This window comes from Danio aesculapii, chromosome 1 (genome assembly GCF_903798145.1).
Source record: "Danio aesculapii chromosome 1, fDanAes4.1, whole genome shotgun sequence".
NCBI lineage: Eukaryota > Metazoa > Chordata > Actinopteri > Cypriniformes > Danionidae > Danio > Danio aesculapii.
Window position 1 is genome coordinate 62,615,109 of NC_079435.1, and position 25,742 is coordinate 62,640,850.

General features: G+C 39.2%; 1 protein-coding gene across 2 annotated transcripts in view; it reads left to right on the top strand.

The window, feature by feature from the left end:
* Positions 1 to 640: 640 nt before the first annotated feature.
* The window catches only part of appa (amyloid beta (A4) precursor protein a), a 48,228-nt gene continuing 23,126 nt past the window's right edge, over positions 641 to 25,742 (top strand). For both annotated transcript variants that reach the window (XM_056463867.1, XM_056463875.1), the window contains exons 1-5: positions 641 to 836; positions 19,050 to 19,217; positions 21,705 to 21,834; positions 22,642 to 22,754; positions 25,277 to 25,467. In XM_056463867.1, the coding sequence (XP_056319842.1) occupies positions 777 to 836; positions 19,050 to 19,217; positions 21,705 to 21,834; positions 22,642 to 22,754; positions 25,277 to 25,467 (662 nt within the window). In that variant the 5' untranslated portion in view covers positions 641 to 776. The remainder of the gene's footprint in view (positions 837 to 19,049; positions 19,218 to 21,704; positions 21,835 to 22,641; positions 22,755 to 25,276; positions 25,468 to 25,742) is intronic.

Sequence of the window (25,742 nt, forward strand, 5' to 3'; positions counted from 1 at the left end):
ATTACATTTAATAATTATATTTATATTGTTTGTATATTAGAGATTATATTTCAAAATAAAAATGTATGTCAAATGATGCCTATTTAAGATTATCAAATTAAAATATACTACTATAAATATAAATATCTATACTTTTTATTTTTTTATTATCATATAAAATGTATGCATCAGATCAGAGTTGTATTATTATACTAAATAATTTATGTTTTATAAATTATAATGAACAGATCCTCGACTGAAAAGTGAAATGTTTTATAATTTTTCCAAAATGAAAACGAATACTTTTCCTTTTTATTACATAAAATATACATAGCTCATCATTATTTTATTTACATATTAGAAATTAAATCTCAACATTTTTACAAATATCTATTTTTCTCTAAATTTAATATATACTTTTTCTCTTCTTTATTATTATATAAGTTATATGTTTTAGATCATATTTATATTTAATGTATTTATATTTAAGCACATTTAAAAATAACTGAAGATCAACATATTCTATTATATTTATCAAATGTAAATATATACCTTTTATATTTTACTGTAACCTCTCAGAGCTTATTATGTAAATAAGCTCCATTATTTGATCATTGATTGGCGTGTTCTCTGTTGGCCCCTCCCCCTGCTGTGACGCGCGGCTCTGATTCTCACCGCAGGCGCATCGCGTTCTTCACAAGAGCCACAAACACAGCGACATTCATTCACAGCGAACGGATAATACTGAATATAAGCAAAAACACAGAAGGAAAAGCGAGATAAAGAGCAGCAGAAGCATGAGGTCGAGGGAGCTCTTCATATTACTGATGGCCGTCGCGTCGACGCTCGCGGTGGAGGTAAGAAAACGACAAAAGATAACGTTACGTTTGATCTCTGAGGTGAAACAAATGACGTTTATTCCTATCGAGTCGCATTGAGATTTAATACTTAATGTTTTGAGTCGTCTAAATGTTATAATTGTGATCATTTAATCCGCTGGTGTGGATTATTCGGTGATAATAATGTTGAACGGGCGGAATGTGTCGCGCGATCGGCCGCGTTACATCAGCGTTACATTCAAAACATCGAGATTTATTCAATACACTGTAGGAGATCTGCTTATTAATATTAATAATCAAACTGACCCCCTGAAAAAGATCGCGTATGGCGGTGGTGGTGGTGTTTAAACGCTATTATAACATTCACTGCGTTACATGTTCACATTATGCTGATTTATATTAGTTTAATGGATACATGTTGGGTTTATAGTGGTCTATTTAGGCGATATAACCATAGAAGATGGAAAACGCGATTAATGTTAAGGCTTCCAGTGTTGTGGTTGTGAAATATGATTTAATATTCCCTCGAGCTATGCTGTTGTCAGTGGGTGTGTAGGGAGGGAACATGATTTTATGACGCTCGGGGTGTGTGTGATGTTTCCTCGGCCTTTGTTTGGCTTGTTTCTTTAATAAATGACTCATTAAACGCGTTTATATTGCTGGAAATGTTCTGTATCGTGAACGCGTTGGTCGTGAACGCCCCCCAAGATGGCGGAGAATCACTGCAGCTATTATAAGCGCCGCCCGACAACTCTTCATTATTGTGTTGAGGAATAGGCTAGTTTAAACGCTAATCAATCTGTTTAAGGTTATTTTTTTACTGAAAGACACTATTATCTATGCTATAGAAAGCATGTAAACCTGTAATTTCCCTGAAGAAGAGGAAGTGTGGTGATATTATGGGTTTAGGATGTCAATATTGTATCAGTAATGTAATTATTGGTGTATAAAGCACCACTTGACTTCATTTTTAAGAGTCAGTGTTGAATGAAGCTTTCTAACAACCACAGTGGGACATTATAATGTGAAAAACATAAAGCACACACAATGGATTTGCTGTTTGAGGTCATTGTTTGATGCTTCTGCTGTACTTTCTGTTTATTTGAGGGAAGAAATTAATTTGATTTGGTGTTTTTCAACTGTATTACATTGGGAGTGGGTTAATTCTTCCTATAACAAGTCTTGTTTGTGAATTGATTTGTATATAAGCGTCTGCTACATGTCTAAATGTAAGTGTAATTGCCTTCACCTTTGGTGGTTTGTGGTTTTGTTGGTTTTGTCAGCTGAAGGTGTGTAGAAATGGAGCTTTGACAGATGTCTGGACAAATGTTGAAGACTTGAGCTCATTCAGCTGTGTTGAAGACCTGAAACCAAGACACTATCGCTAGAAATGATTATGTTTTATGTTTTCAAATGGTTAATGTATAATATTAACTTAATTAAATAGCTTACTAGGCTGCCTATGGCTAGCAGGAACCACCATTTCAATCAAATCAAAACTCTTTAAGAACTGAACATTCTTCATTGGATTAATGTTTTTGTGAAAAGATATAACATCAGCTGAAATCTATTTCAATCAAGGTGATAAAACTGTGTTTTCCACTAGATAAAAATAGTTCTTTTTAAAAAAGCAATCACTGACATGTTTTTTAAGCCACCAAAATAGTTCTTCAGAGGCCTCGCTGCAAAAATTAGCTTTTTAAGAGTCAATGTTTAATCACGTATCATAAAACTAATATATCATGACTTGCTTTAATTTCCATTCAGTATTTTCAACTCTACAAATAGTTTGTTCAGATCTATATGCACAGTAGTCGATATAGAAATATTGATCTATAGTTCTGCCAGTAGTTGGCGCTGTGTCTGCAATACTTTAGACTCCTGTAGTCCATCAATGTTGCTTTGTTTTCGTGCTGTGGACAAGTGTTAGGTTTTATTCTGTTAATACTAATGTTATAAATGCCATATACTAGTGCTATTACTATTGTCATATAGTGCTTATATTCCACATACTAGTGTTATATACTACTAATGTTATATATGCCATATACTAGTGCTACTACTATTGTCATATAGTGCTTATATTCCACATACTAGTGTTATATACTACTAATGTTATATATGCCATATACTAGTGCTATATACTACTATTGTCATATAACTAGTGTTATATAGGCCACAAACTAGTGTTTTATATTACTAGTGTTATATAGTGTTTATATGCCACATATTAGTGTTATATACTACTAATGTTATATATGCCATATATTAGTGTGTTATATACTACTAGTGTTATATACCACTAATGTTATATATGCCATATATTTTTGTGTGTTATATACTACTAGTGTTATATTCTACTAGTGTTATATAGGCCACATACTAGTGTTTTATATTACTAGTGTTATATAGTGTTTACATGCCACATAAGAGTGTTATATACTACTAGTGTTATATAGGCCATATACTATTGTTATATATACTAGTGTTATATAGTGTTTATATGCCACATACTAGTGTTATATACTACTAGTGTTATGCCATATATTAGTGTGTTATATTCCTCTAATGTTATTTATGCCATATACTAGTGTTATATACTTCTAGTGTTATATATGCCATATACTAGTGAGTTATTTACCTCTAATGTTATTTATGCCATATAGTAGTGTGTTATATACCTCTAATGTTATGTATGCCATATAGTAGTGTGTTATATACCTCTAATGTTATGTATGCCATATACTAGTGTTATATACTACTAGTGTTATACACTTCTAGTGTTATATAGGCCACATTCTAGTGTTATATACTACTAGTGTTATATATGCCATATATTAGTGTGTTATATACCTCTGTTATTTATGCCATATAGTAGTGTGTTGTATACCTCTAATGTTATGTATTCCCTATACTAGTGTTATATATGCCATATACTAGTGTGTTTTATACTACTAGTGGTTATATGCCACATACTAGTGTTATATACTACTAGTGTAATACATGACATATACTGATGTGTTATATACTACTATTGTTATATACATCTAGTGTTATATAGGCCACATGCTAGTGTTATATACTACTAGTGTTATATACATCTAGTGTTATATAGGCCACATACTAGTGTTATATACTACTTATGTTATATATGCCATATACTAGCCTTATATATGCCCTATGGTGTTGTATACAGTAATATATACCACTAGTGTTGTATATAGTAGTTTTGTATACACCTAGTAGCTGTTATATACTACTAGTGGTATACACACCATATACTAGTGTTATAAACTACTAGTGATATATAAGCCTTATGCTAGTGGTATATACGCCATATTTTAGAGTTGTTCTATACAAAGATATTCTTCTAGTCATCTAGAGAAATTGTATTTATATCAAAATATATATCAAACATAAACAAAAAATTTTTTCCAGTAGCCAAATAAACTGTGCGTTAACTGTTGTGGTGTTGTAGATGGAAGCATCATGAAAGCTTCTTTGTTTTGGTGTTCCTGTGTGTATAAACGCAGTGTGTTGTTTGTGCTTGAATTAGCCTGCGCTGTGTTGGTCGTCTTTTATTCATGACTATAGATGTGCGAAGGTCACGTTACCCACACTGGTATGGCAGGCATTCAGAGCGAGTGTTCAGATGACCTGCGGCTTTACCGGCTGAATGGGTCGCTTTGTTGGCTTCAGTGTGGCGCGTCAGCAGGTGAGCGCGGAGGATGATGATGATGATGGCCAACACTAGGCATGGGCCAGTATAAGATGATAACCTTCTAGGAATGGGACGATAACCGGTTTCAAGGTTTAGCGCAGTTTGGTAAAGTCAAGGTTTTAATACCGCCAACATTTTCTGTTGCACCATTCCTGAGGCATATGTAAGTTGTGTGTGAATTGTGTTTCATGTTTTTTATGAATATTTAATTTAGTTTGTTTAGGGCAACACTTTCTCTAGCAGAAAAGGAGCGAACATCTTGATTCAGTGAACATGTAAAAAACAAAACACTTATAAACCAACATCCAGCATGCTGTAGAGCTGAACAGTGCAGCGGATTTACTCTATATCCACAGAAAAGAGAGATCTCTAAAGATGCCTTTTCATGCTGTAAAGAAATCAGTGTTTTTGAAACTAATAAAGACAGCAGAGGTGTTTCTTAAAATAAAATATATTGTGTTCAATGGGGTGAAAATGTTGTTGTTTTTTTACCCAGACATTTACAAAAGTACTTTTATTAAAGCAGTAATCACAATTAGGGTTGTCACGTAACTGGAATTCGATAACAATCAATACTGACACTTTAAAAACCTCCATTTTCCGCTAACATTTGAGCACTGTTGTTGAGCACGTTCTTAAACAGCACTGATTGGTCATTTTGTTTACATGCAAACAGAAATTACTGTGATAGGCCATGAAGATCATCAGTTCACCAAACTGAGTGTAACTACAGAAATAGGGACACTGGAGTGTTTTGAAGGCGCAAAAATCAGCTGGTTATATGAGCGATCCACTGATGAATCGACTGATCTTCATGGCTTTAAAATGCTCCAGTGTCCCTGTATCTGCGGTTATACTCAGTAAACAGCAGTGAGTTCGGTGAAGTGATGACCTTCACGGCCAATCACAGTCATTTCTGTTGAGCATGTGAACACACTGGCAGATCAGTGCTGTTTAAGAATGTTGGCAGGAAATGAGGTTTTTAAAATTTCAGTATCGGCTTGTATCAAATTCCAATATCATGACAACACTAATCACAATACCGTGAAGTCATGATATTTTTATCCAAGGTTTTCATACCGTCAGAATCTTATACCAGATAAAAATGTCACAGTATTGTGATCACTGTGCTAAAATAAGCTCTTTTTAAGTGTCTGGGTAAAAAAACTACAACATTTTCCCCATTAAACACAATATCTTTTATTTTAAAAAACATTTATTATATTTTGGAGCAGTAAACATGTCAGGCTAAATAATTCAAATAAACCTTTGACGTCTGCTGTCTTTATTAGTTTCTAAACCACTGATTTCTTTACAGCATGAAAAGGCATCTTTGGTTATCCTTCTTTTCTGTGGATATAGAGTAAATCCGCTGCACTGTTCAGCTCTACAGCATGCTGGATGTTGGTTTATAAGAGATTTGTGTTTCAGATGTCTCCCCATTCGTGGGCTGATTTGTAGCTTTTTATATGGAGGCTCCTTTACTGCTGCAGATGCTGTTGTCCTAAAAAAACTAAATAAAATCAACAACATACATATACCTTAGAAAAGGTATAACCAAAAATTTAGCACTTTTAAAACCTTGAATTTACCAAACCACGGTAAACCTTGAAACCAGCTATCATCCGATGCCTAGCCAACACAACAGGTTCTTCATTAATCTGGATGAGTTTCTTCCAGCTGATAATTCTCATGAGATTTACAGTAGCAAAAATGGCCTCATACATTAAAAAAATAATACACAAACAATGCACAAAATAAAATAAGTAACTGTTTATCTCACAGCTTCAAAATTATGTTTATTTTTCCTCAGAATTGTGACCTTGCACAAATCAAGACGCAATACTTTTTCTTGCTGTTGTGAGTTTATATCCAACCCAGGCTCATTCTGAGAACGTAGTCCCGTGGACGTTTCTGGAGACAGTGAAATACATCCCGGGAGGTACTTATTTTTGCCGTTTTTGTTTTCGCGAATCCTTGAGAGGCCACTGTGCGTGCTTTTTCCCGTGCCGTTCTCGCGTAAACCCGCTAGAGGCCGCTGTCGAACGACCTTCCGCCTGTCTGCCTGGATGACAGAATGATTGACCGTGCCACCGGCCAATCGGCTGACCCACCCTCCTCCGTCCCTAAACCCAACCAACGACGATTCACAAAAGCCGTCCAGAAAAAGAAAAGCCCTCGTCTGATCGTTACCACGTTTTCGGATTTTGACCACATTCTCACCCTGTGATGAACTTCTTCGCTTCATTTTTTGGATTTAGTTTTTGTTTCTTTACCTGATTTCTGGAACTGCTCTTCCCCGGACTCGAACCCGGTCGTCGTGGTCAGCCCCTCTCTGCGCCTCGAGTCCACCAAAGTACACGAAGAGCTAACCGGACAAACTGGTTGCAGTGGGAAAGCCCACCACACGGAGGCGAGCGGCCAGCCGGCAAGCGCTGGAAGGAACGGCGTCACACCACCCCGCAGCGTTCGCTTAAAAAAATGAAATGCAGCCGTACGTACCCCCGGCTACGTATTTTGCAGTTTCCAGAAACGTCCACGGGACTACGCTTTCAGAATGAGCCTGGGTTGTTTATATCTCAGTTTAATTGTTATAATTGTGGGAAAGCTTGTCGATAAATTACTTTATTCAGTAAAAAACAGGTTCAATAATGATATGTTAATATAATGCAAACCATTTATAAATATGCACTACTGATAACGCTCAAACAACAGTTTATTCACTGTCAGTAAATTTCATAAACACGTATATATATTTACACAACCAGTTAAACATGAAGTTTAGCTAAAATAGTATTTTCTTGTTAACTGTATAGTCCAGTAATCTTCTAAATCCTGTTGATAGTGTAGTCAGAATTGTTAAGTATTTAAATGAATGCTGAATTAATCTGAAATATTAATTTAAAGAAGCTGAAATAGTGTGAAACCCTTACAAAAACCCACGTTCTCTCAGAAGCCCCTTTTAAAGCATGATAACAGTAATGCTAATGAGATCACCTGTATATAATTGGTTGTTTTGATGTCATGTGATGCCTCCCATGTTTAGGAAGTGCATGAGCCCCAGTGCATCAGTTGTCATGGTTGTCACCAAGGGCCCTTGATAATGAGAGCGCTGTGAATCACACACCCATATGATCTGACAGATGCTTCTAGCGCTCAGCTTGACCTCTGACCCCTGAGGTGTGATTAGCACAGGATTAATAATGCGGAGAACACGTGCGATCACGGTACAGGTTGCAGACGCTGTTGCTTTATTGCTTGTTATTTATTACAACTTGTAGTATTCCTTAGATAATGAGGATTCTTATGGAGAATGTGTGAAGCTGCTTCTATTGGCGAATGATCTCGCAGCGTCTGATTGGTGGAAGATAAACTTGTATATGTATATAAACTAGTGCCTTTATATTTTGATGCACACTGATGGTAATTTTAAATTAATTTACTGCAGTGTGCTCTAGAGCTGCATGATACTAAGGAAAAATCGGATATATATTGCAATATACTCATATATGCGACACTCATATTGTTATATATATATATATATATATATATTGCAATAGGAGTACAATTTTACCAGATGGCTTGGATAGTGCTGTTTGGAGAGAAATCATTAATTTAGATCAACTGGGGTGATTTTGTAAGGGTGATTTTGGTGTATAAAACATAATTAAATGAATATTAAGCAAAAATAATTAAAATAGAGCAAAGTAAAATATACAATATTTAATAATAAATGGGTAAAATAAGTATTCAGTTTCAGAAATTGAGTAATTAAATGTCAAATGTAAAACAACAATGTGTAGTCGTGCTTGTATTAGTATTTCAGCAAGATTATTCTTCATTAAAGTTACAGATGTTGTACTATTTGTGCCCGAATGCTCTTAAAACACATGCAAATGATAAACTTTCTCTCTGTTATGGCTATAATTTGGTGATGCTGATCAATAATATTCCCAACTCAGCATTGTATATGCTGCGATGTGACTATTGTGGACACACACATTGCGATATCGATGCTGAAACGATATATTGTGCAGCCCTAGTTTGTTCTGATGTATATGCCAAAATAGCCGTCTGAATGAGTATCCTCATGAACGCAGTCAGCTTTTGTCACAAGTGAGAAATCAGATTATTGCATTATTTTATATCATTATATTGGATCTGCTCATTCACTCTTAACGGGACAGCAGCCCAAATCACTGTTATATGGGGTCCACACCAAATTCAGATATTTAGAGTATATTACATGCAAAATAAAAGTGAATGCAGCTATGCATTGGAAGTTTAGCTTCAAGTCAGTTAATAAAATTTCAATAAAAGTCAAGCTGAAAATTTGCATGAGGTGAAAAATCCAACTCATTCTCTGGAGAGTGCAAATTATGTAGCCAGAAGAACGTATGGCTGCATTTAGTTTTTTAAATGAACGCTAGATGGCGGTATGAAGCCGTTCATTTTCACACTCACCAGCTGACCGCTTACCTCCATGTGGACGGCTTTTTCACTGAAACCAGTTTGTTCAGGGGCCACGTATGTCAGAGGATTTGAGATGCAGAGAGGAGCTGACTGCGATGATGAGGTTTGGATCTTGCAAAGAACAGTTCCAGAAAGTGGGTAAGACAAAAACAGAAGCCAAAAATAAAATGAATAACAGGGTTAGAATGTGGTAAAATCTGAAAATGTGGTAAAAATTCTTCTCTGGGTTGCTTTTAAAAACACTATTGGTTGGGATCGGTTGGTTGGTCGGTCAGTCAGTCAGTTGACAGCGGCCTCTAATGGATTTACGTGAGAACAGCAGGCAAGAATGGCACTCAGAGAAATTTCGAATCTGAAAAAGCATACACAGCGCCCTCTGGTGGATTCACAAAGACTGCAAAAATGTAGCTCCTGGGGCGTATTTGGTGCTCTCCAGAAATGTGTACAAGGGTATGTATTCAGAATGAGCCTGGGTTGGAAAAGTCATCCTGAGACTAAACTGCTTTCTATAAATATGTATTGTGTGTGTATATATATATATATATAATCCTTTAATCATTTGTATTTTATTGCATTTTGCTTTATTAGGTTTATCTTAGGGCAGACAGAAAATAACACATAAAATATGCTTTAATATTAATATATTCAGTCATTCATTTTCTTTTCGGCTTAGTCCCTTTATTAATCTGTGGTTGCCACAGCGGAATGAACCGCCAATTTATCCAGCATATATGTTATGCAGCGGATGCCCTTCCACCTGCAACTTATCACTGGGAAACACCCATAAATGCTCATTCACACACACACACACACACACATACACTACAGCCAGTTCATCAGTTCTCCTATAGCGCATGTGTTTGGACTGTGGGGGAAACCGGAGCACCCAGAAGAAACCCACACCAACACGGGGAGAACATGCAAACTCCACACAGAAACACCAACTGAACCATCTGAGGCTTGAACCAGCGACCTTTTTGCTGTGAGGCAATCGTGCTACCCACTGAGGCACCATGACGCCCAATATTGATACATATAGACCTATAAAACATGCCATAACAATCACACACTGATTCAATACACAAGAAATGATTAGGAAAACATAATAAGGTAAAAAGGGAAATAATGTGGTAAAATATCACATATTCATAAACTAAACATATATAAAAATAATAATAAATCAAAACAATAGGATCAAAATAATAGTATTTTGTTTTAGTTGTTGAAATTTATATAGAGTTATGCATTTTCTGTTTTTATTTTACAGTTTTAGAAATGTTTTACTGATTTTGTAAAGTTATTTTTACATTAAATGTATGCTTTTGTGATTGTGTGTGTGTGTATCTCTCTCTCTCTCTCTCTCTCTCTCTCTCTCTCTCTCTCTCTCTCCCCCCTCTCTCTCTCTCTCCTCTCTCTCTCTCTCTCTCTCTCTCTCTCTCTCTCTCTCTCTCTCTCTCTCTCCCTCTCTCTCTCTCTTCTCTCTCTCTCTCTCTCTCTCTCTCTCTCTCTCTCTCTCTCTCTCTCTCTCTCTCTCTGGCTCTGTAATTAGCTGTAGTCTCTGGGTGTGTGTGTGTGTGGGGGTGCATCTCTCTTCTCCAGTCATCCTCTGATCGCTGATGTCTCCATTAGCAGTTGTGTAAAGTGAGATGTTTCTTCAGTACAGTGAGAATCAAAATGCAGACATCAGTCTGAGCAGCAGCGCCGGGTTACTGCCGGAATACTTTTATTTGTGTGTCAGAGACGCCGTGTTTAGAAATTGCTCCACCAATAATGAGACTGAAATATATATGGGAGATTTTCAATAATGTTTCCATGCAAAACACAATCATTATTTACACATATAATGACTGTTCTGCTTGTTTAAGTTGCTGTGAATGAATGTGGATGTTAAGTTGAGCCGTTTCTAACAGTGCTGTCCTGTAGTGTTCAGCAGCCATGCTGTTCTTGTAATAGAGTCATTAAAGCAGCTCATGGGCGTCTGCTTCTGCTGCTTCCTCCTCCTGTTTACTCTCAGAGCGGACGTCCAGTCTCTGTGCTGGACTACAAACAACACCGTGTGTGTGTGTGTGTGTGTGTGTGTGTGTGTGTGTGTGAGAGAGAGATATATTGTTTATGTATGTTTGAGTAAGGATGTTTTTGTGTGTGTATGTGTGTGTTTGAGAGAGTGTGAGTTGCGTGCATGTGTGAGTGAGTAAGGAAGGGAGTGTGTGTGTGCTTATGTGTGTGAGTAAGATTGTGCATGTGTGTGTGGGTAAGTGTATGTATACTGCACCTACTCTACCTTACATTATGGGGACCAAATGTCCCCACAAGTATAGCAGTGCCAGTAAGTGTTGACCTTTTGTGTTCACTTTTTGGTTCCTATGTGGTAAACGGCTCATAAATCAGACAGAGTGAAGGATTGTGAAGATGTAAAAGGGCAGATCGCGTGTGTGTTTGCGCATAAATGTGTGTATGCTCACAAATATATGAGTGTGTGTGTGTGTGTGTGTGTGTAGTCTCCGGCAGATTGATCTAGATAGCGTTTGTAAGTAATTCATCTGTTTGCGCTGACCTACATTCCCAGCGAGAGCAGGAGGCTTTGAAGGATTGTGTGGAGTAAATGACGTCAGGCGTATTGTGTCTCTTTCTCTCTGATATAAACACACTCCTGACGGTCAAATCTCCTCTGTCTGAGGGTCAGTGATGCTCCAGTCTGAATCTGTTCATTACAGATATCTAATAAAGTGGCATTGTTTATTTGAGAAGTAAGATTTAAGTTACATTAGTGTAATGTTTCTGACAGCGCTGTGCCTCAGTGGTTAATAATAATAATTCTTTACATTTATATAGTGCTTTTCTGGACACTCAAAGCGCTTTACACACATTATTTTGATGGTGGATCTCCTCATCCACCACCAGTGTGCAGCATCCACCTGGATGATGCAGCGGCAGCCATATTGCACACCTGATTGGTGGAGAGGAGACCGAGTGATGAAGCCAATTATGATATGGGGATGTGGCCAGTGGGCAAATTTGGCCTGGATGCCGGGGTAAACCCCTACTCTTCAGAAGGACATCCTGAGATTTTTAACGACCACAGAGAGTCAGGATCTCGGTTTAACGTCTCATCTGAAGTCCCCATCACTATACTGGGGTGTTAGGACCCTCACAGACTACAAGTTGAGCGCCCCCTGCTGGTCACACTAACACCACTTCCAGCAGCAACCTAGCTTTCCCATGTGGGCTCCCATCCAGGAACTGACCGGGCGCAGCCCTGCTTAGCTTCAGTGGGCGGCCATGTGAGAGTTGCAGAGAGCTAGCTGCCGTCTAGCATTGCGGCCTCATAGCAAGAAGGTTGCTGGTTCGAGTCCCTGATCTGTCTTCGATATGAATATCTAATAGAGTATAATATAAATATCTGTGTGTAAAGCTGAATTATCAGCATCATTACTGCAGTCTTCAGTCTCTCTGCTTAAGTCTGTCTGATATGATGAGAGGCTCAATGGAGATCTTTCGCTCTGGGGGCTGATGGGTGTGAGGTGACCGTTGCCATGGCAGCAGTTGCTGTGTGTGTGTGTGTGTGTGTGTGTGTGTGTTGGTCGAATGACTGGCCTGTAATCACTGAAACGCACACATTCAGAAACATACACACCCACCTTGAAGATCCGGTATCAAGCAGGAGCGGATATTACACACACACACACTCATAATCAGTGCACAGGTGTGATATCAGCGGTGTGTGTGTTTACTGTAGCTCTATGTCAGAGATTGAGCATTCAGTTTTCATTCTTCCTGTGTTTTCCGCTTTGCTAGAACGATGAACATTGAGTGACGACATAAAGAAATCCTCCCGTCATCAGTGACTGAGGAGTGTGTGTTTGTTTGGCTGATTATTGGGACTTCCCTTAGATGTAATGTGTGTGTGTGTGTGTGTGTGTGTAACATAGCTGCGTTTCTACTGTACAGACTGAATGTTGTCCACAACCCTTCCCCTAAACTCAACCTTCAGAGAAACAAATCTGCACGTTTACATCTTCACACTACTGCATTCTGCCTGATTTATGAGCTGATTCCCTCATCGGGGCCAAAAACATCAACACACAAGGTCAGAATTTACTGGTATTGCTATACTTGTGGGGACATTTGGGCCCCTGGATTTTCTCGCAATTCTGTAGATGTACAATAAACATTAATATGAGTATAATTATTGTTATTTCTCAGACATATGGTAAAACAGCAGTAATAATATTATGTGAAGCTCTACTGTTGGTGAAAATGCTGAATTTTGTATAGGCTGTGAATGGTGACTTGAACAGACTTTAAATCTGTCCTGGTCATTAATGCACAGTAAAGTGATGACAACACAACTGTTCATCATTCTGATGTTGAATTATTCTGTTTGAGACGTGTGCTCGCAATCTGTCATTGACAACATTATTAGACCATTAATTCACCATGTCATTATCAGATTCCCTCCTGCATTATATTCAACATTATATAGCAGGGGTCTCAAACTCAATTTACCAGGGGGCCGCTGCAGGCAGAGCCTGGGTGAGGCTGGGCTGCATCAGGTTTTCCACAAGAAATGAATAATTTTATTAATTATAGATTTTTTATTTGTTTATTTTTTCGTCTTATTTTGTGTTAAAATAGATTTAAAATTAAAATTTAATTAGATTCAAATTAAAAACGAATAAGAAAATAAATCAATCGATCAATCAGTAATAAATAAATAATAATAACAATACTAATACTACTAGTAATAATACTAATAATAATTAGATTTACTGTTATCCGCCGTGCTGTTGTTACAGGAAAAAGAAGCAACTCTGTGTTGTTGTCATTTGTTTTGACTATTACATCATATAGAAATATATGTAATGTTCATTGTGTGAGGCAATGCAAATGCAGTGAAGGTAGAGCGATGCAAATGACCCACAAATAACGCTGTGACTATGAATGGTCCAGGTTATCGGGGACTCTTATTGCACATGGACAGCTGTCGATGTGTGACTGCAGACCAGTACAGTAGGCTGCATTGAGTTCCTTACTTTACTTTTATCTCGTCGCGTGAGCATCACTTTGATTTCTACTCACTGCGTGCAAAACAATAACCACTCTGTTTCTGTGTGGAGTTTGCATGTTCTCCCCGTGTTGGTGTGGGTTTCCTCCGGGTGCTCTGGTTTCCCCCACAGTCCAAACACATGTGCTATAGTGGAATTGATGAACTAAATTGGCCCTAGTGTGTGTGAATGAGTGTGTATAGGTGTTTCCCAGTATTGGGTTGCCGCTGGAGGGGCATCCGCTGTGTAAAACATATGCTGGGATACTTGCCGGTTCATTCCGCTGTGGCGACCACTGCTGAATAAGGGAACTAAGCAGAAGGAAAATGAATGGATGAATGTTCTCATTTAGCAGTAAATGGCATTAACCTTCACAGACGGTGTATAATTAATGTTGTGTGTTGAGTTCAGATCATTCATTTATAGCTGATATTAAGGCCTGTGGTGTGGTTAGCAGGTAAAGCTGATCAGCTTTTTTAGTATTTTTTCATGTGTGTTAGTAGTTTAAAATGAGAAATCAGACCAAATTAATGTGAATTTCCGATATTTTATAATAGCTTGAATCCCTGCACAGGAAACAGTGTCTGGATGAAAACCGTCTTTACAGTAGACGTGAAGAGATCGTGTTGACACGACCAGCAGCTTTATGTGAGTTTATCCCGTATCCCCGGTTAGCCTTGTGATCCCACACATGGCAGTGTGTTGAGAAGGCATGTGCTGTGCTGAAGACGCAGATTACAGGAGCAAACACTTTCTGATCTCTACACACATTACTTGTGCTTTGTGTTCGGGGGTAACGCATTATAAGTAATACGAGTTCTGTTATAATAATAGATTTCTAAGTAAGTAATGTAGTGCATTACTTTAAAAAAATAAGTAATAATATTTTAGTTACTTTTTAAAAATGTAGTGAGAGTTACTTTACAGTTTAATTCGCTCTTTTGTGTCTTATTGTGAATACGTACCCCCATATATAATACTGTGGAGCGTGATTTATATACCTAGAGCTATGTATGGCTGCATTTTGTCCATCAATTGAACACTACATGGCGGAATGACGCCGCCAACAGTTTTTTTTTACCGACCCGTAGCCTCCATGTGGTCGGCTTTTCCGCTGTTTGCCCAGTTGCTCGCTACATATGACAGGGGACTTGAGGCGCATAGTGGAGTTGACCCTGACGACGGGGTTTGAATCTGGTGAATCTTAAGGTTTTTTAATTCTTAACTTTCGCCAATTGGTGAAGTTTTTATTCCTCTCCGCTGTCGCTACTGGCTTGCATGGTTCAGGATCTGTAGAGCTGCGCATCGTTGGATTTGCTCTTCAGTGTTTGGACTCTCAGTAGTGATTATTAAACCACACTGAACTGAGCTCAACTGAACTGAACTTAAACACTACAAACTGAACTACACTGTTCCTATTTACTGTGACCTTTTATGTGAAGCTGCTTTGACACAATCTACATTGTAAAAGCGCTGTACAAATAAAGGGGAATTGAATTGAATTGAATTGGTGAAGAACGGTTCCAGAAACCGGGTCAGACAAAAACAAAAGGCAAAAAATAAAAATAAACAAGTAAATAACAGGGTGATAATGTGGTAAAATCTGAAAACATGGTAAAAAAAAAATCGCGGCTTTTCTATTTCTGTAATTGCTTTTGAAAACACTATTGGTTGGATTTAGGGAAGGAGGAGGGTGGTCAGTCGAACGTTCAGTCAGTCAGTCGACAGCGGCCTCTGGTGGATTTACGTGAGAACAGCAGGCTCGCGAGAGAAATTTGAGATCTGAAAAAGTGAACACAGCGGCCTCTGATGGATTCATGAAGAAAAAACAGCTCCTGAGACGTGTTTGGTGCTATCCAGAAATGCATAGAGGGGTACATATCCATAATGAGCCTGAGTTGGTTGTATCCTGGACTGAATGAGAGAATCCAGGAACAGACAGAAACCAAGATGGCTTTGGCTTACATTTCTGCATTGTAGGAAGTATTCTCATTATTCTGAACACATAAAGGAAATGTCGTTTTAGCTTGTACTGTCTCTTTTAAAGCCTGTGTTTTATGTGATGTTAATGTTGTACTTGTGTGCTCTTGTTGGATGTGTGTTATCAGGAGGTTTGGATAAAGATCCAGATTTGTTGTTCTGTTTATTTTGTCACATTCAGTCGCTCCTGGTATGCTCCTCTGCTCATCACGTCAGTCTGATCACAAACAGCACGTTGTTTTTCTGCCAGCACGTTGAGTCTGCTAATAAGATTATGGAAGACAAATGTTGGCATGTCTTGGTTTCCCTCAGTGTGTGTGTGTGTGTGTGTGAGCGCGCTCTCCTCCTCCCTCGAGTGCCTTTGTGTGTATTCTTCAACACAAAGCCTTCATTGAGCGGCTCTGAACGCTCTCACGATGACATTTATAGTCTCTGAAATTCACAAATGAATCAGCTTCTCAGACAACAGCTCTTATTGTCAGCGTAAACTCCTCCTGAAGCTCAACATGTTGTGTGAATCAGCTCGTATGGCTTTCTGAATGATATCTCATGTGCAGGTTCTGCTATCCTTCAATGTAAACAGTGTTAAATAAACAGAGCCCATGGTCTTTCAAAAGCAAGACTCTGCTAAACTGATCACGTTATATTCTTTAATATTTTACCTGCTATTGATCTATTTAAAGAGCAGTGCGGTGGCGCAATGGGTAGCACGATCACCTTACAGCAAGAAGGTCGCTGGTTTGAGCCCTGGCTGGGTCAGTGTGTGTTTCTGTGTAAAGTTTGTATGTTCTGCCCGTGTTGGTGTGGGTTTCCTCCGGGTGCTCCGGTTTCCCCCACAGTCCAAACACATGCGCTATAGGGGAACTGATCAACTAAATTGGCTGTTGTGTATGAGTGTGTATGGGTGTTTCCCAGTGATGGGTTGCAGGTAGAAGGGCATCTGCTGCGTAAAACATATGCTGGATAAATTGGCGGTTCATTCCGCTGTGGCGACCCCTGATTAATAAAGGGACTAAGCCGAAAAGAAAGTGAATGAATGATCTACATAAACATCATCAAAGGAGCTCATTTGCATAATCTCCACCTCCCATGACCAATGAACACTCTGAAACGGAAGCTGACCAATCAGAGCAGAGTTGGCTTATGGAAAAGGGAGGGGCTTGCATAGCTGAAAGGGATAGTTCACCTAAAAATTATAATTTACATACTATTTACTCTTCCTCAAGTGGATCCAGAGTTACTTTCTTTTGTTGAACACAAAAGAAGATATTTTGAAGAATGTTGGAAAACCTGTAACCATTGACTTCCATTCATTCTTTCATTTTCATTCAGCTTAGTCCTTTTGTTCATCAGGGGTCGCCACAGCGGAATGAATAGCCAACTATTCCAGCATATGTTTTACACAGCAGATGCCCTTCCGGCTGCAACCCAGTACTGGGAAACACCCATACACACTTATTCTCACACACACACACACACAATCATACACTATGGCCAATTTAGTTCATCAATTCCCCTATAGCGCATGTGTTTGGACTGTGGGGGAAACCGGAGCACCCGGAGGAAACCCACACCAACTCGGGGAGAACATGCAAACTCATAAACGCCAACTGACCCAGGCTCGAACCAGTGACCTTCTTGCTTCTTGAAAATGAATGTTTACTAATATGATACGACAGTGAATCTTCTTTATCATGCTCTCTGTCATGAAGTGGCGTTGGCTGATAAGGCTTGAGTTGGCGGCTCCTGAATCTGCTGCAGGGTTTGGTGAAGGTTGCTGAGGTTTAACCTGTTTAGACTCGTGATCTGATTTATCTCAGGACTCTCCTGCTGTTTTGTCTTCATCTTAATCCTCCTTCAGCACTAAACCGCTGAACACCACAACACTGCGTCAGTACTCTCACACCAGAACATTTGCTTCTAAAAACACTCTGGATAAAGTCTGGTGAAAGTTCACATTTAAAGGGACAGCACACCCAAAAAAATGAACATCACCATCATTTACTCACACTCAAGTGGTTTCTTTCTTCTGTTGAACACAAAAAGAAGATATTTTGAAGAATGTTTGGAAAAAAGTAGCCACTAGCATCCATTTGTCAACACATCTTCATACATGTTCAACAGAAGAAACTCAGTCAAGAAGGGGGGGGGGTGAGGAAATGATGACAGAATTGACATTTTAGGTGTACTGTCCCTTTAAGAGAACATTTATTTGATTTATCGTTAAATTTCAGTGTTTCTCAACCACGTTCTTGGAGGACCACCAGCTTTGCACATATTCCTTGTCTTCTTAACCAAACACACCAGATTCAGATCATCAGCTCATTAGCAGAAAATGAAAGGGTGTGACAGACAAAAGGAGACATGCAGTGTCGGTGGTCCTTCAGGAACATGGTTGAGAAACACTGGTTTAATCAAAACAACATTTTGTGACAGTCTAACCTTACAGAGTAAAATGGTACGTTCTCTTAAAGGAACAGTACACCCAAAAATGTACGTCATTCACTCATCCTCCACTTGTTTGATATCTGTTATTAAAAGTCTGTGAATTTGCTTTATTTTTTGTCCAAGGTGTGAAATATCAGGCATTTTTAATAATAATAATAATAATAATAATAATAATACCTTTTATTTCAAACTACTCAAGCTGACCAATCAGAGCAGAGTTGGGATATGGAATGAAGTGTTATTCCAACATATCCCAATAACTATACAATATATTGATCCAGTTTCACAAACAGGGCTTACATTAAGCCAGGACTAGGCCTTTATTTAAGCCACATTTATAAAAATGGCCTATAAAATATGTTACTGTGTGCACCTGGAGACAAAACAAGACACTGACGTATTTTAAGACATCTCACCACAAGTTATTCTGAGTTGAGACAGCTGTAACATGCAATTTAATCTGGACTAGCCTTAAATCTTGTTTGTGAAAGCGGGGGGGTTGTGTTCTGTATTCTAATGAGTGTGAAATATGAAAGACTAAATTTGGTGATTGTTGCTCCTCAGGTGCCGTCAGACTCCGGGACGGGGCTTCTGGCCGAGCCGCAGATCGCCATGTTCTGCGGGAAACTCAACATGCACATCAACATCCAGAGCGGGAAATGGGAGCCGGATCCGTCCGGGAGCAAGAGCTGCATCGGGAATAAAGAGGGAATCCTGCAGTACTGCCAGGAGGTGAAGCAACACTACACTATCACTGCAGTATGAGCTCAAGGATAAACGCTGGCCGATAATCTAATCTAAGATGAAGAACTAAACAGCTTTGCCCTTCAAATATAGCGTTAAACTTAGGAAAATAGACTTCAGAAGATTAGATGATTTAATAAAATGTTAAATAATAAGGATGACATTAATAACAGGAGCTCTATAAACCTTGAAGAGGGAATTATTAATACTACTTCTAATAATTAAGTGAGCAAGGAAGGTTTTACAGTATTTGCTATTATATTGGACTTTCTTTTTTAAAAATAAAATAAATTATTAACCCCCTTAAAACATGAATTAAGAAAATCATATCTAATTAGTTATTTGTCTAATTCATTAACTTAACTTGGCTAGTTAGCCTAATTAAACAAGTTAAGACTTACAAAATGAGTTACTAGAAATTATTATTAAAACTATTATGTTTAAAATGTATTTAATTTGGTGGCGCAGTGGGTAGCACAATCGCCTCACAGCAAGAAGGTCACTGGTTCGAGCCTCGGCTGGGTCAGTGTGTGTTTCTGTGTGGAGTTTGCATGTTCTCCCTCCGTTTGCGTGGGTTTCCTCCTGGTGCTCCGGTTTCCCCCACAATTATTATATATAATATTATTATTTGCAGTTCCTAACGGATACACAGCTCTCGTTAATATTTCAGCATGCTTTCTCTTCCATATTTAACATGAACCGCTCATTTACCGGTAGGAAAGACATCTCGCCCTACTCATAATCCTCTCTTCATATAGCCGTATGCCTATTACATATCAATAATACACTGTGGAATAGCCGGGCTCGGATCGTTTTGCTTTCTCACTACAATCAATCCGCTCCAGAGTTTGTTTCAGTTGAGCCGAGACCACCTCATTCAGGCGATCTCGGACCGATTGATTTGCCACAGATCCGAGCGCGATTGCTGGTTTGCTGGGAAACGAGACCGGGTCCAAAACAACAGTCTAGGTGTGAAAGCACCCTAAATGTGACTTTAAGCTGTATAGAAGTGTCTTGAAGAATATCTAGTCTAATATTATTTACTGTCATCATGGCAAAGAGAAAATAAATCAGTTATTAGAGATGAGTTATTAACACTATTATGATTATTATTAACTATTATATAACAGAAATTGGGGAGAAAAAATAAACGGGGTGAATAATTCTGACTGTATATCACATCAAAACAAACTCTTATCTTAGATGTGATTTAAAGGGCACATAGTTGACCTCTTTTTTATGATGTAATATTAATATTCTGGCTCTTCTGAGTGTGCCAGTTTAGGTTCAGTTTAAAACACAATTCAGATTTGTTTATTATAATGTGTTAAAAGTGTCATGTTGGGGGCGTGTCCACAGCTCGCTGATTTAGGGGTGTGTTGATTCACATGTAAATTAGTTTAGGCTTCCCGCCCAATGTAACAAGGGGGCGGAGCCATGAGCTCACCTGCTCTGCGTTTGCAACAGAGTCTGACAGGCAGACTCAGAGAAGGAGGAGTGAGAGGATCAGCAATCTGTCGTACATATACGACTCTGACACAGACCAAGCAGAGAGAACAAAATCATTTGTGTCTTTGTACAGTTTTACAGCCAACTGTGTGCTAGTTTCAAGTGCCGAGCTTGTACACAGAAACTAATAACCACACACACTGAATTAACTTTGACTGAGGCACCGGATGCGCCGCTCGAAGCCGCGACACGGCACACCAGACACTCTCTGTAGCGCGGCAGAAACATGAAGTGTCCCGAATCGTCGCGCCACGCATTTCTGAATTCTAAACAGGTTTCTGCAGCGGTCCGCGGCGCCCAGCCGTCGACTTGAGTGTACCCTGATAGAAACCTATGTTCAGAATTCTAAAACACATGCTAGTTAAGATCACCGGGAGCTTCTGGGATCACGAGAAATGCAAACGGCTGAAGTATAAGGTAGACTCAATGAGAAGTACACATGTTTGCAAACCTACCTAAAGATACAACCAATAATTCTGATTAGAGCGATCATGTGGAGAATATTGATCTTGTGTTGAGCCCAATGAGCCTTGCATCTAAAAATAGAGCTAGCGTGTTCCTTTAGTGATAGCGCTTCAACTCACGCTGAAAATGGCGGACGTGAATCAACAAACTGAGGATATGATGACGCGCCTGTCAATCAATATTGGTGGGCGGGGGGACCGCTCTCCTACGTAAAGTTGCGGTTGATCTGAAAACCGCTCCAATTGGTCCACCGTTTTTATGTTGTTAAATTGAAAAAAAAGCACTGGGTGTGTTTATATCAGCCCAATATGACGCTCTATACACCATACATGCACATATGTCTGTCCAAACAGCTTGAAAAGGAGATTTTTCACCATAGGTGCCCTTTAACACAGTTAATCTTCACCCTGCACAATATTTATTGATATATATTTTTAATTAATTCCACATTTATTTAAATTATTTTCACTTTATATCGCTGTTGTTGTTGTTGTTGTTCAGGTGTATCCGGAGCTGCAGATCACCAATGTGGTGGAGGCCAATCAGCCGGTCAGCATCTGGGACTGGTGTAAGAAGAGCCGCAAGCAGTGCCGCAGTCACATGCACATCGTAGTGCCGTACCGCTGCCTGGGTGAGTGTGTGTGTGTGTGTGTGTGTGTCAGTGTATGTGTGTTTGTCTTGGTGTAGAGGACTATGTGTGATTTTGTGTGTGTGTGTAAGTGTGTTTGCTTTGATGTGTGCTTATATGTATGTAAGCGAGTGTGATTGTGTGTGTATTGTGTGTGTTTGTGCGAGTGTGCATGTGTTTAATGCATCTTTATGTGTGTGAATGTTTATTTTAATGAGTGTGTGAGTGCAAGTGTGTGCATGTCTTGTGTATGTGTGTGTTTGGGTGTGTGTGCATGTGTATAAGGGTATGTGAGTGTGTTTGTTTCCATGCGCGTGTGTGAATGTTTATATTGCAGTGTGTGTGTGTGTGTGTATTTTCTGTTTGCCTGTATGAGTGTGTGCGTGTGTTTATGTGTATTCGATGAGTGTGCTTGTGTGTGTTTGAATGAGTGTGGGTCTGTGTGTATGTCTTCTACACGTGTGTGTGTGTGTGTGTGTGTGTGTGTGTGTGTGTGTGTGAGTTTATGTGAGTGTGTTTGTTTCGATGCATGTTTGAATGTTCATTTCGATGAGTGTGTGAGAGAGTGTGTATATTTTCTGGATGCGTGTGTACATGTGTTTATATGCTAGTGTATTTGTTTTGATGTGTGTGTGTGTGTGTGTGTGTGTGTGTGTGTTTGAGCGAGTGTGCATCTGTGTGTATGTCTTGTGTATGTGTGTGAGTGTGTATGCATATGTGTGCGTTTGCATGTGTGTAGTCCACCAACTCATTGCTCTCTGCTCATCGTGTGTGTGTGTGTGCGTGTGTGTGTGTGTTTCTCTTGGTCAGTCGGGGAGTTTGTCAGCGATGCTCTGCTGGTTCCTGATAAGTGTAAGTTCCTGCATCAGGAGCGCATGGACATGTGTGAGAGTCACCTGCACTGGCACACCGTCGCAAAAGAGGTCAGAACACACACTCACACACACTCTCACACACACACACACCACAGGGGTAATTAACTGGAGTCATGCAGCATGAGGTCAGACTGCTAGAATGTAAAAATAACTCCTCTGCTCACAAAAACTGCATTTAATGTGTACAAGTATAGTCATAATGGGGAAATATTAATACAAATTAGGCGGCACGGTGGCTCAGTGGTTAGCACTGTCGCCTAACAGAAAGAAACTCCCTGGTTCGAGCCTCGGCTGGGTCAGTTGGTGTTTCTGTGTGGAGTTTGCATGTTCTCCCTGTGTTGGTGTGGGTTTCCTCCAGGTGCTCCGGTTTCCCCCACAGTCCAAACACATGCGCTATAGGGGAATTGATCAACTTAACTGTCCATAGTGTATGCGTGTGTGTGTGAATGAGTGTGTATGGGTGTTTTCCAGTACTGGGTTGCGGCTGGAAGGCTATCCACTGCTTAAACATATGCTGGAATAGTTGGCGGTTCATTCCACTGTGGCGACCCCTGATGAATATTAGTAAAAAAAAATGAATAAATGAGAACAGCTGGATAATTAGTTGAGTGTGATCTGTATCAGTGATGTAAAGCTGTATTTTCTGCATCATTACTGCAGTCTTCAGTGTTCAGGATCACTGTAAACAGAAATATTTCTGATTATTATCAGTGTTGAAAACAGTCGTGCTGCTGAATATTCAGGTAGAAACTGTGATGCATTATTGTTTCAGGAGTCACATGTTATAGTTTTTTACAGACGCTAGGACACATTTCTCAATACTTAGATCACTTCTGCAGATCTCCTCACACAGTGAGCACAGCAGAAGTCTCTGTGGGCTAAACCGAGGATCAATTATCAGTGTTTTGGCACTAAATGCATTGAGTGACTACATCTCTCATATTTGATCAAGTCTTCTCTCACTCAGACACAACAACTGGCCAAACATCTGTACGTACAGGACATTTCACACATGTTTACATACTGTTTTCAGCACTGTTCAACACAATAACATCATGCAGAACTGAAGAAGAGCACAATTCAACAGCGACATTACACTGAAACATATTTCACATCTATTAATGCAGATTAAGTAGCTGATTCTCACTGTAGATGAACATCTACACTGGTGTTACTCTTTCAGTTTGATTACTAAAGGAGACCACAGCTGAATAGGTTTGTATTGTGATACATGACATGATTGACTTGGATTTAAGTTTGCTTCGATTTAAAAATGAAAATTGTAAAAATAGCTTAGATGTAGCTACGCTACTTTTGCCATATAGGTTTTAACTTAGCTTGCTACATTTCCCAGAGGGTAGCTTTTAGTGTAGTTAAGCTACATTTTAAGTAGAGTAGCTAATAGCTTACCTTGCCCAAGACTGCTACCACAGCCAAGAAACACCCTATCTTACTGTGGCTCAGCACCAGCTCTGCAGGCAGATGTGATGTGAGTCTTTAAAACAATCTCTGAGCACCACTCTTACACATCGAATGAGAACATTACAGAGGTTTTCAAAACCATGTTTCCTGACTCTAAAAAGTCTGAGCTTTGTAGATGTGTTTCACAATTGTAATGTTGTTTTGCACTTCCTGCTCACCGTAATTGTGTGAAGAGTTTTGCAAAAGTGACCTAAGTATTGAGAAATGTGTCCTAGCATCTGTGAAAACCTGTAATATAAAGTTCAAAAGAGCAAGAGAATAATCTCAGGATTATTCAGAGTTGTCAATCTCTCATCAGCCAATCAGAACCAAGCATTTCTCTCTCTCTCTCTCTCTGTCTCTATCTCTCTGTCTCTATCTCTCTCTCTCTCTCTCTCTCTCTCTCTCTCTCTCTCTGTCTCTCTCTCTCTCTCTGTCTCTCTCTGTCTCTCTCTCTCTGTCTCTCTCTCTCTCTCTCTCTCTCTCTCAATTTAATTCAAATCAGTAATTGATTTATTCATTCATTCATTTTCCTTCGGCTTAGTCCCTTTATTCATCAGAGGTCACCACAATGGAATGAACCGCCAACCATTCCAGTATATATTTTACACAGTGGATGCCCTTCACAGAAACGCCAGCTGACCTAATTGATGTAACATGACAAATATTATTAATGTATTGCCAAAGCATTCATTTATTCATTCATTCCCTTTTCGGCTTAGTCCCTTTATTAATCAGGGGTCGCCACAGCGGAATGAACCACCAACTTATCCAGCAGATGCCCTTCCAGCTGCAACCTATCACTGGGAAACACCCATACAAACTCATTCACACACACACACACACACACTACGGACAATATAGCTTACCGAATTCACCTGTACTGCAATGTATATGTATATATATATTAATAAAACACTGTAAACACAGTAAATAGTAGTAAAAGTAGTAAACAAATTAATGAATAAAAATACAAATAATATCAGTAATAAAGTGTGCATTTAATAATCAACATTTTAAGATGAAACTGTAATAATAATCAGTATATTTACAATGATTCACTCGTAATAATCTGGATGTGTGTCTCTCTCTCTCTCTGGTCTGCGCAGTCGTGTGGTGACCGCAGCATGAATCTGCATGATTATGGGATGCTGTTGCCGTGTGGAATTGACCGTTTCCGGGGTGTGGAGTTCGTGTGCTGTCCTGCAGATGCGGGTAAAGAGTCTGAGAGCGCCGCTGTGGAGGAGGACGATTCAGACGTGTGGTGGGGCGGAGCGGAGGCTGATTACGCTGAGAACAGGTCACTCTCCACACACACACACACACACACACACACACACACACACACACACACACACTCAACACACACACACACACACACACACACACACACACACGTGTTTACTCATACATTCTCATACATACATACACTCTTACAGTCACACACACACACACACACATGGTCACTCATACATTCTCATACACACACACACACACACACACACACATGGTCACTCATACATTCTCATACACACACACACACACACACACACACATGGTCACTCATACATTCTC